Source organism: Dermacentor silvarum, chromosome 9 (genome assembly GCF_013339745.2).
Source record: "Dermacentor silvarum isolate Dsil-2018 chromosome 9, BIME_Dsil_1.4, whole genome shotgun sequence".
NCBI lineage: Eukaryota > Metazoa > Arthropoda > Arachnida > Ixodida > Ixodidae > Dermacentor > Dermacentor silvarum.
The window spans coordinates 124,744,638-124,758,686 of NC_051162.1; the positions used below are offsets into that span (position 1 = coordinate 124,744,638).

Consider the following 14,049-nt stretch of genomic DNA (forward strand, 5'->3'; position numbering starts at 1 on the left):
TATTTGGCGCAACAGATGGTGTTCAACAAGAAAATTTGAAGTTTCATTTACGTGACTGCGCTGCCGAATACCAATGCTTAATTTTTATCCCATAAGTCTGGTTTATTGGCATCTTGCCCTCATTGCCTTTAGCGCAATGAACCTAAAACTATGGTTCATTTCTTTATAGTGTGTCGTACGTTCAACGTGCACACAAAACGACTTCTAGAATGTCCCCTCCGCCAACTTGGATTAGTCATTATGCTTCCTGTCATATTGTCTCTGGGGGAGTCAGCATTATAGGACACTGCACTATAGGAACGTATGTGATGCCATATTTAATTTTGTAAGAAAAACAAGGCGACGGTCATTTTAATTTATTGTTTTATTTTCCTCAATGAGAAAACAAAAATAACAGCAAATTTTAAAATAATATAACGTGAAAATTTGTAATAATGACTTGTGTTCATTTATTATCTCACTCCTAAATTAGACAATCCTATAAGTATTTCTATAAGTATTCTAGAACACTGTTCGAGCGCATCAATCGCAACGCTAAGCCTTGCTATCGCTTGAATGCGTCGCTCTCAGTGCGAAACTGACACTTTCTTTTCACAGTGAAGCTGTCTATAGCTAGGGTTCTATGCATTTATGGTGTCCGTCAACAGATCTGCGTGTGCAAAAACTCAGCTCCCGAATTTGATGCAAAATCACTTCATGCTATGGAAACTTACATCTCGTCACTTCGGTATGCATTTTCAGTGGATTAGTTATCAATAGGCACCATTTTCAAAATCAGTAGACCCTCAGGTAGATAATAAGGGTTTCTCAAATATTTGCTGCTGTGTGACCCGCGTCGGCCATGCGTACGCTCGCACCGCCCTCTCTTTGTCGTTGCACCACGCGCTTACGTGCCTAGTTTCCTTCCGCTCTGCCGGCGTGGCGGTCCCGTCGCGCGCGTCTACTTTCCGCCGGGTGTTTAGTTTCCTCCGGCTTCCCGAGGTGGCGGTAGTCTTCACGCGATTGTATGCTGCCGATCTAGACCACTAATCAAAATAAAAGTGTGTGTGCGTGTGTCTTTTTTTCGGGATGACCGCCGCCCCTGCTCAAGAGAAATAACATTGGCTCATACCATTGATCTAAACTCTGTGTCACCTCTATGTCGTGTGCTAAACTGGTAATCCGCGTTCACAGCAGTGGAATGGCACGTGATTTTTCTTAAGCGATTGAATTACAGGTGGACTTCGCCCAATTTGCATGCATCCGCCTAACAAAAAAAAAATATGGGCTGGGCCTGAGGGCATTGTAGTCTATCACAGCGTCTCAAAGCGCTAGCTGTTACGAGAGGAGAATGCCAGATGTTGGCGAGTGACGCACTTGCGCGACGCTTCACAGAGCGACTCTGGCATGAGAGAAGCAGGCCTCCAATCATGACCCTATGGTTATTGCCTTTGACTGCTGTGCTGGAAGATAGCAGGTTAGATGCCATCATGGATCACGCATTTCTTTATAGCATCATAGGCCGACTTACCCAACTTTCGAGGTATATCTAACAGCAAACTCTACGCGTGTTGAGCGTACGCAATAGCTTCACAGTATGAACAAATTCGCCAGAGATACGAGGTATAGAAACACCACTTGGATGAATGAGTGAGTAACGTCAAGCGTGGTGCACACGTGCGCAGCTGTCGGGAACGTGACAATCATCACATTACGGCTATGCTATCGCCTACTTAGACAGTTAGCGGTGATAAGTTTTTGCCTTAGTTTTTTTTAACTTTGACTCTCAATCTCATCGCGCGGCATGACTAAGCGAACGAGGCTAGTGGCGAGCAAGCGAACGCCTGTCTCACTGCATGCCACTACACCGATGCAATTGCGTCCATGCGGTTACGTTCGTTTAATAATTAGGGTAACTAGTTTTTTAAGAGAAGTGTGTACATTGACAATTAGTTGCAGCCGGCTTTAGAATCAAAATCCATTTTTTGACCGAAAATTACAGGATGCTCAAATGAAGTTGATGCATGGTTTTATTATTTCTTTGTACAGGCCATTTCTTCAGCGCGCTGATGTTCTTTCTGCGTTTTCAGTGCCCGAACTCGACGACATAGCTGTGACTGGGGTGAACACAACTGCTCTCGTTGCCACCTGGACCACGGAATGGCACGGCCCAATAGCGTTCACCGTTTGTTCCGCGCCAAAGGCGTGCAAAAACCACACCGTTCCCGGGTGGCTTCGGAACCACACTTTCGGAGGACTCAGTTCCAACACTACGTACAGGATCCGCGCTCAGGCAGAGGTGACACTTAACAACAAAACATGCCGGGGCCACCTACAGGAGCGGTCTGCTTCGACGTTTGTAGAACGTGAGTAGTAACGAATTTCTACGTGATAGCTGACACAGTAGATGGTTTGTACTAAGTCATCCTAGGCGCTATGTTGGTGAACCAGCACGTTGAGCAGCCACATCCACTGGCGTCTCGCGCGGCTCCAACGCTCTCCACCATGGGCGGTAGAGCAGGGACCTCTCCAAATCTTTGCTTCCTCAGTGCAACCAGGTTTAATTTACCAATCTTACCCGCGGCAGTGATAATGTTACACTCACGTCATCCTAGGCGCCATGTTGGTGAACCATCATGGTGAGAAGCTGTTCCCGCGCCGTCCCATGCAAGCTAAGAGCACCAGGCCTTGCACAATTGTGGTTGGAGGAAAGATTTGTAGCACCGCGCGAATACTCTACTTTCGAGAAGGTTGGATGATTGCTTGAGTCATGCGGATAAAGTCCCAAAGGAAAAACGGGGCTGAGAAGTGTGCCTAAGTGGAGCTCTCCAGAATAATTTCGAACATGGGGGGATCTTTAACGTGCAGCTAAATCTAAATGCATGAACGTTGTTGCGTTTGATGGTTTTATATACCTATAAATAGTTTGATACAAGCTTTTCATTTCTCAAACGTTTGTAACTTGCCAAGAAAGATAGAGATAGAGATAAATGAGATGCGAAAGACAGGGGTTTAACTGGAAGGTAGATATCCAGTTTGCTACCCTGCACTGGGGAACGCGCAAGGGGAGACAGACAGATAAAGAAAAATGCACAGATATAAAAAGAGATGGAGATTGAAAAAAAAAAAAAAAACACAAAGGAACTCAGGAGTGTCACATTCGTTCAAGCAGGTCGATTGACCAGAGGAACCTCAGTAGCACCCTCATCGCCTTCTGGTATAAAGGCCGCATCAGCCGGCACTCTAACATCGTCTGCTCAGAAAGAGGCTGGTCGTCGAGGCGTGTCAGCGCCGTAACAGTGCCCATTATGTATGCGAGGTGTGAGAGCCCATCAACCTGCCCAAATGGCTTTTCTCTGTCACGCCCTCATTTCGTTGAAGCATACGATAAAGGGTAAATGAAGTTAATTGTATTGAATTCAATCGAAAATTACCGCGATGCTCTTTGACACCTGCAATGTACCTTACCGTAGAGCACTGCACGGGCTCGGGCTTACCCGAAAGCCCGGGCCCGGCCCGGCCGGGCCCGGTCCGTGGGCCGGGCCGGGCCGGGTAGAGCAGTTTTTTCCCGGGCTCGGGCCGGGCTCGGGCACGGCGCGTCCTTTTTGACCCGGGCCCGGGCCGGACTCGGGTTTTTTGACGCGGGCCCGGGCCGGGCTCGGGCTTTCTGCGAGTTATTCTCGGGCTTCTCAACTCTGAAAAACATGTATGTTTCGGTCTCGGGCCGGGTTCGGGCCGGTTTCGAGCCGGGCTCGGGCCGGGCTCGGGCTTAAGGTAAAGGGGTGGCGGGTCGGGCCGGGCGGGTAACGTAGATTATTTCCGGGCCCGGGCCGGGCCCGGGTCTCGCCATAAAAGTTTTGATCGGGCTCGGGCGGGCCGCCCAATGTAAAAACGGGCCCGGGCCGGGCCCGGGCCGCAAAAATCGGTCCGTGCAGTGCTCTACCTTACCGAACATAAAACGGCTAGCGCAGTGAGTTTATATACCTGCTGTCGCTGTAAGAACAAAGTTGCATGTATTTTGCGCATTCCACAGTACATTTCTTCAATATGAGGTGAGTTTGGTTTGAGTATACAGGCTGGAAGCCCGTTGTGTATTTTGGACACGCCTATGTAATATATTCAAGTAAAGAATGCTTTGCAAGACAATGAAAAGCAAGTGTGCTGAGACATTCTTATTTTCTGGGTTGTTTCGCATTGCATGCATTAGGGTGTGCACACATGAATTAGTGATTAGCTCGGATATGATTAGCTTAAGCAGAAAACATGATTAGTTGAAGCAGGCTAGTTGACTATTTGTGACTATCTGTCGCCGCCCCGTTTCAAATAGGATGACAATACATATCATCATCAGGTGTTGTTCTTTTATTGCGATAGCAATTATATGGACACTTCAACCGGATTTCTGCCGTCGGCGTCGCCGTCGCCGTCGCCGTCGCCGTCGCCGTGAGGTTCCGTATAGATAAAATCTTCACCGCGCGCCGTATGCATGATAGCGTGCTGCGACGCACGCTATCACGGAGAGCGAACGCACTCAATCCCCCACGCGCAAGCAACGAAGCGGGAAGCCAGCGCCGGAGGGAGCGGGGGGGGCACTTCTACTGTGCCAACAACCGCGCTCGTCGCTCGGCCGCACGGTCTCTTATCTCTCCCGCGCGCAAGCAAGGAAGCGGGAAGCCAGCGCCGGAGGAAGCGGGGGGGGGGGGGGGGGGGGGGGGGGGGCGCACTTTTCTTCTGCCAACAACCGCGCTCGTCGCTCGCCGCACCGTCTCTTATCTCCACACGGCTCTGACCTTTATGAGCCGTGCATTCGCGGCTCAGTTCCTGTTGAAGCGATAGACCGCACGTACCTTCGCCGCAGCGGCGTATGCTTGCTGCCAGCGTTTTGACAGTCGTTGTCTGCAGTCATTCAGTGTGATCTCTTCATGTTTGTTTGTGCGCGCTCACACCACGCTTGTTCATTCAGTTAGTAATAGTCGGGTCACATTTTCCAACGCACGCTACACATGTAATGCTGCCCGGATCGGCAGTGCAGCGCTACAGGTGTGTCCCTTCGCACGCGCGCTGCCCACGGGAAGCGCTTCTCAGCAACACCACCGTTTCACACGCGCCTTCTCGTGGTCATCGAGTCTCTCTTCATGTCGGTCTACTTACGCCGCAGCACACCTGCTTACTTAATCAGCTCATGTTTACTACAATTCATATTGTTACCAAAGCCGCTCACCTTACTTCGTATGCCATTGCTGTGTTGCTGTCGCATTCATTGCTTCGCCCTTAGGGCGAAACTGTGACATTTTTTCATCGGACTTGTTCAGGTAAAGCGAGAAACGGCAGCAAAGTGAGCAATGAGTAAGTCATTGTGAAAACTGCAAATTTCTACTGAAGTGAAACAAGGAATTCGAAATGAAAGACTGAACTCACAGTAGAATGTGTCAATGCCTTGGTTAATACACTACTTGTGTGATTTCTACGTAGGCGCTGCGCTTTAATGCATCGCTTGTATAAGCAAATTGCACACCATCGTTGACTGCTAGACCGCTTCGACGTAGCACTGTCCACAACAAGCCACGCCATGTTTTTAGGGAACCGCGATTGTCGTGTGCTTACGTGGTATTCTTTGTTATGATCGAACAAAATGGCCCTTGCATAAACGTTTGCCGATTATTCAACAAACTATAATGTTACCATTTAGGTCTCATGCAGAAATGAATTTTGATGAGTGCTGCATGAAAACTTTGCTCAGATCCTGAAAATTAGAGTTTTTGTTTTTGGTGTCGTCCTTTTAGGTCCGGGCATAGTCCGCAACGTTCACCACACAGTTGAAAACGGCACCATTCTTCAAGCCAGTTGGGAAGCACCTGCAGGTTCCGAAGTGTCTGGCTACACCATCATGTGCAAAGACCCAAAAACAAATTATACTGAATCTCAAGATTTTCACGGCGGAAAGCCACCGAATCAGATTACTTTGGTACTTCGCGAGCTTGTAGCTAGTTTTAACTGCTCCGTCTTTGCGTACAACATAAACGCAACACGCGACCGCGTCAACGGGCCTCCATTTACCTTCAGTGCCTCCACCGACGGCATAGGTAAGTTCGGGAAGCAACACAGACAAATACCATATCAACCTTGTCTAAATTAATTTTGTGGCTGGAGGTTTTTTAGTCTTTGCCGGAGTTATCACTTATTTTTATCCCCTAGAGTCGGCGTTGAAGATTTACTCCCACGTAATCTGAGAAAATATGGAATTTTCCGAGAAGTTCGTTACGGTAGCCAGTAAAAACCGAACGACCCTGTGTTGTTCGCACATACAAGCTCAGGCAATATCATGCTGCGGAAATACTCAGGTTTTACTCAAATAACGTGGAAGGTTAACTTTCAACACTGACTGTGTACTTTCAAAGGCAAGGAGCTGCACTGCTCCTTTACGAACGCATCTAAAACGGCAGATGGGCATTTAAAGAAAGAAGTTGGACTGAAAAATGTCGATGATGTTGTAGAAATAATAGAGACTAAACTAAAAGTGTAATAAAATTTTGATCGGGTCAACATTATGTCATTTTGGCTGAGTTAAGAGAATTGTCTAGATGTGGTTGTCCTAAATCTGGCACTGTCAACCTGCCTGAAAAATACAATATAGAGCGAAAAAAAATCTGCCTGGGCTTGTAAAGTGCCGTTTCAAAAATCTCTGCGACTTTTCTTTTGCAGCATCTCCGAAAAACTTGACTTTAGTTGAGCGCAACGCCACAAGCTTCACTTTCAGCTGGTCAGCCGATCCAAACGCAACAAAGTGGGAGATCGTAGCCACTCCTGAAGGTCAGTTGGGGCAAGAGCAGGAGAGCTCGGGCGAGTACGACGCACCGCACAACGGGACTGTGACGCACGCCGTGACTGGGCTTCTCCCGTAGACCCATTACAACGTTACCGTCAAAAACTGCCGAGACACGTTCTGCGGCCTGCCAGCATTTGTGCATAACATCACTGAAGTCGCTGGTAAGCCAAGTTTGGGTTCTACGTGGATAGTTTGGGCAGCCTCAGAACTGAAAACAGCTTGAGGCGATGCAGAATATGGGTGCTCGGTATGCGTCGAGAAAGCATGCTGTTGATTGCAGTACTAGGAATGCCAAGCTGTGCCTATAGAATTGGAGATTGGGTAAAGACTTGTGCGAAACAAATTACATGTAATCAATTGCTCGTAATCAATTGCATTTTTGGTAGTGTTGTGCTTTAACAAATACGTTTTCTTCCTCGCTAACAGTAATTGTAGTTCAATAACTTTTTTTTAATGACCATTTACATTTTTGACAAAGCAAGCTAGAAGAGGCGACGCAGCGTTGAGCACTTCAATGTGGAGGGAACTGCAGTGTCCAAAGGGATAAAAACATGTACATATGGGCTACCTCCTCGCCACAATCAGCGTACTCCAGCTACGCCCGATCAGCTTAATATGGCAGGCTTGCAGATTTTCAATTTGCAAACTTCTCTTCCAAGTGCGACGTCTGGGCTTTTCTGCAAGCTCAGAGGTTGCTCTCTCCTGCAAGTGCTTTTAAGCGGCCTTCATTGGCGCTGAGAGCTGCTGCTTAATTCTTTGGCTTAGTGAGGTCTACGATTTCGACGATATAGACAGAGGTATTGGGCCATTAAATGCATAAATGTTTCTGTTTCGCATATACGTGCCTCAAATACACCCATTTTTGCAATTTTAGCATACGAACTGCTATTATTATGGCTGTATAATCTGCATTTCATAATAAATTACGTTACAGATTTCACCGCGTTTTCGAGGAACGTGAACGTTTGTTGACGTTCGTCGCAATTATTTCTTCAAGTCTAAATGGGTAACCAGTGAAGGGCTTCGGGATGAGGCCGGCCAGATGTTGTCCAAAAAATAGAAACGGAGCTCCTATGACTCGATAGCAATGACCACTTGAGCCGGTGATACCAGAAAGTTACATACGAGCAATTTCCCAGTTTTCGACTGACCTTATCGGGAGCGCATTTCCTTAACCCCGGCAGAAATGAAGTGTTGTGCGTCATAGGAGACCCAGACCGGAGCACAGCGGCTTTGTCCTTCTGGAGCGTACGAGCCCTTCTCGTACGCTCCAGCACGCACATAGAGTCTATGTGCGGACGGAAAGGAAAGAAATTTTGGAGATGAACAACGTGTGAAGGGGTGCAGAGGATGCTTTGATAGCATCAGACAGCTCGTTCTATTTGCTATACTGTGCACTGATAATAAAGTATAGAGGAAAGTAACGTTAACGGAACTGATTACAGTTATTGCTGACTTGTTTTCCTGCGGCAGTAATTCTTAACTGTAATAAGTTCAAAGACGTAATTGTAAGTTTAATCAGCCACTTTTTTCTATAACATGTATAAGTATGATTAAGACGTCGAAAAAGAAGATTACTTTCATGCCTTTTTTATGAATTTAATACCATAATGATTGGTGCACAGATGAATAAGTGCATCATGGAGCAATAGTAGTGGTCATAATGCTTTGCCCATGAGTGAAAGTAACTTTCCTCTCTCACTTGCTCTCTCTCTCTCTCTCCAGCAAATTCACTTGCTGATGGCATCCTAAAACACTAAAAACTTTTTTCCTAAAGACTATGAAAAATGGAATACCTTGCCTTCTAATCACTTGAGTCTTCAACCTGATCTCAAATTTCTTCTTCTAATGTGAACTGTTCTTTTGCAGTGGCCATATCTAGAACATATTACGTATTATGTATGTATAGAAGCTACCCTCAGTACCTCTTTGTTTTACGTGTGATATACATGGGGTCCCAACTATCATGCACCAAAATTTAAATATAAGGAAAGGCCATGTAGCTGGACAGAACAAGGTAAGTTTAGCCGTCGCTAGTTGATACATAGATAACCTTTTCCATTCCACTTAATTAGCCTTAATTAATTATTCAACTTCTGAAATATTATAATTAGATAAAAGTGTCAATGAGAAAATTGTGGAGCAATATGAAAAACTACCGATGTAGCTTTCTGTTCTCCTATGCGTGCTATACGTCAAAATGTTTTTTTTTTCCAAACGTGAAAGAAGCCCGCGAATACACGCAAAATTGTCGCGCGACATTCCACTCGGGACACTTTGCGCGCATTCGCGTGCTTCTTTCACACTCGGAAAACACTTTTGTTTAGCACGTATTGAGCAGCAGAGAGCTGTATCGAGAGTTTTTCGTGTTCCTTTACAATTTTCGCATTGACATTGTTCATCTAATTATAATATTTTAGAAATTGAGCAATTAGTTAGGACCAATTAGGTGGAATGCAAAAAAATTATCTGAGTATCTCCTAGCGACAGCAAACAACATTCATTACCTTGGTTCTGTCCAAATACGTGGCAGTTGCACATATTTAAATCTGAGTGCGTGATAGTTGGGAAAATGTGGTTGCGTATATATATATATATATATATATATATATATATATATATATATATATATAATATATACCGGGTGTTCAAAATTAAGATTTGCGTAATTTTGAGAAATCGCCTGTGCATGGCTGGTAGCATAATTCTTATCGTTGAGCTCGGTTATTCGAAGAGGCAGGCCTTAGTAGCACACTAAATCGATACACATATTCAACTAATTAACAAAAATTCACTAATTAACTTCTTAGTTGATTACTTTAGAACGCACATTTCCATTTACGAAATGTAGCCGGTGAGCTTGTCAGGCGTATCCACTTGGAATGAATTTCCAGAATGCCACCAGTTTGGAGATATGCGCCATCAAACTCACCGTAAAAATGCACTATATTTCCACTTACTTTTTTACGAAAATGCTGTTTTATACATTTTATACATTGAAGCACAAAAATAACTGGAACTCCCATATATTTCGTCCCACACTTGCTCACCGCTACAATTCGTAAATTGCAATAGGTATCCTAAAGCAATTACCTAAGAAGTTGATTAGTCAATTCTTGATAATTAGTTGAATGTGTGTCCATTTCTCATGATACTATATAATGTCCGCCTCTTCCTATAATCAAGCTCAACGATAAGAATTACGCTACCTGCCACAGGCGATTTTTACAAATTATGTAAAGCTGAATTTTGACCACGTGGTACACAAACACACACACACACACACACACATATATATATATATATATATATATATATATATATATATATATATATATGTGTGTGTGTGTGTGTTTAGCATGTTACTGTAGATGAATGCAATGAAAAGACATGAACTGGTAGACACACATGAATATAAAAAGGCACAAATAAAAATGATGGTATTGCCAGTTGTTATGGCGACTTTTCAAAGTATAGCTAAACCGAGCGCGTTTGTGCAACCAGACACGATGCCATTCTCACTGTGGGGTACAGACACTTGTACGATTTGAGAAATATGTGACGATTTCGCGTAAACGTCATATCGAATTATGTACCGACTATGATGAAGTCGTTATTTTGACAATGGTAGCGAGAATATAGAGACCACGTCATTTTTCCCACGTGCTAATTTGTCGCCATCTCTATGTTCCAGCTCCTTCGGAAGTGCGGAATTTCAACTATTCGGTTCAAAAGGACGTCAGTGTTCTCCTTACGTGGGAAAAGCCAGATCACCCAAATGGACCCCTCGACAGCTACGTAATTCGTGTCTACAACGAAGATAGGAATGAAACAAATAACACCGAGGTTCCAGGCGATCGAAGTGAAGTGCAGATGAATTTAAAGCATGAATTTAACCTTTTCAATGTGTCTATATCAGCGTACAACAAGGCCACATCCACCAATCAGACGTTCTACAGCCCGGAATCTGAGCTCTCGTTCGAAACGCTTGGAAAAGGTAAGTTGAACAAAAAATTTTTTTTCGTTTAACGATACTTAGGTATTATTCAGTAGTAGCCTTTTAATTCAAACAAATGCTAAGCTTCCACTGAACTTCTTAGGGAGGTTTTCCCAGACAGAAGGAAATAAATACAACGACTTGCTATACAATATCACAACGGCCATCAAGCGGCTAGTGGTTATTACGTCACTAGTTACCTAGTGCTTTAAACTGCAAATGAAAGTATAACGATGGTCCAAGTATTTCACAGCAGCCAAAACGATTTATTGGCTATGTCATTCCAAGGCTAAGCACAAAATCGAGAGTGAGATTTGCAATCACGGCAGCCGCATTCCGATCGGGACAGAATGAAAAAACGCCCGTATTATTCAGTTTAGTGCACTGCAAGAGCTCTAGGTGGTTCAAGTTATTACTGCTAGCTTATTAGTTGTAGCAATCAGCAGTGGAGGAAAAAGAGGAGCCTAAGGCTGGAGCCAACGTTTCGGCAAAGGCACTTGTGCTGGAAACGCTCACTCCGACCTGCAGCTTTTCTTGTACACCAGGTGTTGACCTCTTCGAATCTCCTTCCTTCTGTGACCCCTTGTCTACTAGCCATATTTAAAATACTGGAGGCCACCACGGTGTCTCCGGTGCTCCTTTGAAAATATAAAAACAACGAATAAATCATTTAATAAATTGATTTCTCTCACATTGCGAAACTAACAACTGATTCTTGTTTCTCTTGTTCTGTTCCTGTGAATGCTTGTAACGAATGTTGAGCGATGCTGCATAAATGTATAGAAGAAAGAAATGTTTTTAAACACTGGATCGTAATTTCCAATCCATAAGACCCTTGTTTCTGGTCAAAGCTCTGAAAAGCACTGCAAAAGTGTGAGGCACGTGAAGCCCTGTTGTAAAGCAAATTGCTCGCTTCGGCTCTCGCGCATCCTCGTGGTTTGTGGCTGGCGGTTGGTGGCTGACTAACCTTCACCGCCGATACAAAGGAGCCGATAGAAAGGGAGCTTGCTTTCGCGCAATCACCTTGCGGCATGTTATAGTCATCGAAAGCCAATTATTATCCTTGAGACGCTCTTTGCCTCGTGCGATGTCTTCACGGCATCTGAAGTTTTATTGCTGGCCTGACAACACATATAACATGAATCAAATTATATATATATATATATATATATATATATATATATATATATATATGGACAACCAGCTACACTAATTTTACACATGTGCAGGTAGCTGTGACGAGCGCTGCCTACATATCATCAATGCAACAAATGCACGCCGTCAAGCGCATCATTCCTTTTTATTACGTTAATATTCATCGGAAACGGTTTCTGTACCATTTTTCATCGACATCGCTCAGCGAGTACAACGCGAAGCCTGAAATTTATTCATCTATATATTGATTTATTCATTTCCCAATACCGCACACCAGTTTCGCCCAACAGTAGTCGTATGCGATTGCAGAGAATGAGTATAAAATGCGGGTACCAAACATACAGCTTGAGTAAACGAATATTGCTGAAATATGTATTCGCGCTTGATAATAGTTGGCGTTACAATTCCGCACCTAAAAATAAGATTAGTTCAAGCAAAAAGACAAAAAAAGGTGATGAGTTATTACCCATGTTTATCGCAGGTCCCGTACCTCCGCGTCCAAAAACGCAAGACGTAAAAGAAAAAAGTGTCCACCTCTCGTGGGAGGAACCTCATGACCCCAGATACAATATCACTGGCTTCAGCATCAAAGTCGGCGAGCAGCCATCCTACGAGACCAACCAGTCGAGCATCACAATCGAGAATTTGGAACCATGGAAGGAGTACAATGTTAGTGTCGCTTCCTGTACTAGCAAAACAAGCTGCGGACAAAGCAGGAGTCTCGCATTCAAAACAGACTTTGCAGGTGAGAAAAATGGTCTTCGTATCCATAGCTCAGTTGTCTAGGTGACAAAGATGAAGCATATGCTTTTTGTTGGAATTCTCAGTGCACAGATTGCTTAAGCATTTGTGTTTCTTATCCCTTTCGCGGTTCGGTGGCCTTGCCGATTGGTATATCAAACGAGTCATAAAACGAAGTGTAACCAGATTAGGACTGGACATTTTAAGATCAGTTTCAGAATGTACCTTCTAAGGCTTAGGTAAAAGCAGCGCACTTGGCATAAATGGTAACTGAGAATGAGGACGGCGACAAAGCGTCTTGTGTATGCCCTCAATACCTTCGTCGGTGTTTCAGAACTACACTGCTTTTAATTAATTCATCAATCCTAGCGCCATCAGTAACGGGTAAAGATGTTCAAGAATGGACTGGCTGTTACACAATAGTGATGACTGAAAAGCCTCCTTTCTCGTCTGATATATCTTAGAACCAAGGTATGCATGGTGTAGCAACATTTGCGAAGATTTCTTTCTTTTGTAAAAACCTCTGCGTGAGGACTGAGCCAGTAACAAGTTTTTAGTAATTGAGAAGCTTACGATACGTAGTCTGCAGATGGAGACATTTAAATTTTATAGGAGGAAGCATATATGTAGATTAAAATAAACTGAAGGAAAGCAAGAAAAAAATTCGTATCAAAAGAAAAGTCAATTTCTATGGTTGTGACTAACAGAAAATCAAGCCCCAGCGGATAGCCTTTTCTTGTTGCAGATTGCCTGGCTTGGGTCTTGAATTTCGTAGTGTTGATTTTATGGGATGTCATACCATAGTTTGGCCATTGGCCATTTCCCTGTACCTAAGATCACGTACTGCACTACGCATACGGTTAAAAGGCCGTTCCACCTCCACAACCTTGGCAGTGAGTGACGATGGCTAACACTACAATAGATAATCTTGTACCCACTCTTGAAAGTCGGCGTGAGAACGGCCGCCGTGGTAGCCTTATTTGCAAAGCAGCACGCCCCTAAAGTGGCGGATTTGGAATCGATCCCCCTCTACGGGAAGGTATTTTTCTATCCACTTTCATTTCCATTTACCTGATTGTTGCTATGTTTAAATTACACATAGGAATGAACGGCCAGTATGATTTATTTTGGTTCATTGTCTACTTCTTCACATGGCTGTCAATAACAAATCATTGATCCCCACAGAAGACCTTGTTCTTTCCTCTCATAAGTCAAGATTCAAGTCAGTGCAGCAGCCACGCCTTCGTGACTGTGATTGCAATGACATTTTTGTCCCAGACACCAAACATTCATTTGGCTGAATTTACAGCATTTTCACATTCATAGCTTCGTGGAACTAGGTGACTAAACG

At 44.3% G+C, this 14,049-nt stretch overlaps 1 protein-coding gene across 1 annotated transcript in view; it reads left to right on the forward strand.

Moving 5' to 3' along the window:
• Positions 1-14,049, forward strand: part of LOC119464246 (uncharacterized) — a 124,295-nt gene that overhangs the window by 24,487 nt on the left and 85,759 nt on the right. Inside the window, exons 6-10 of the mRNA XM_049655424.1 lie at positions 2,070-2,345; positions 5,763-6,062; positions 6,682-6,879; positions 10,500-10,802; positions 12,439-12,702. Coding sequence (XP_049511381.1) covers positions 2,070-2,345; positions 5,763-6,062; positions 6,682-6,879; positions 10,500-10,802; positions 12,439-12,702 — 1,341 coding nt within the window. The remainder of the gene's footprint in view (positions 1-2,069; positions 2,346-5,762; positions 6,063-6,681; positions 6,880-10,499; positions 10,803-12,438; positions 12,703-14,049) is intronic.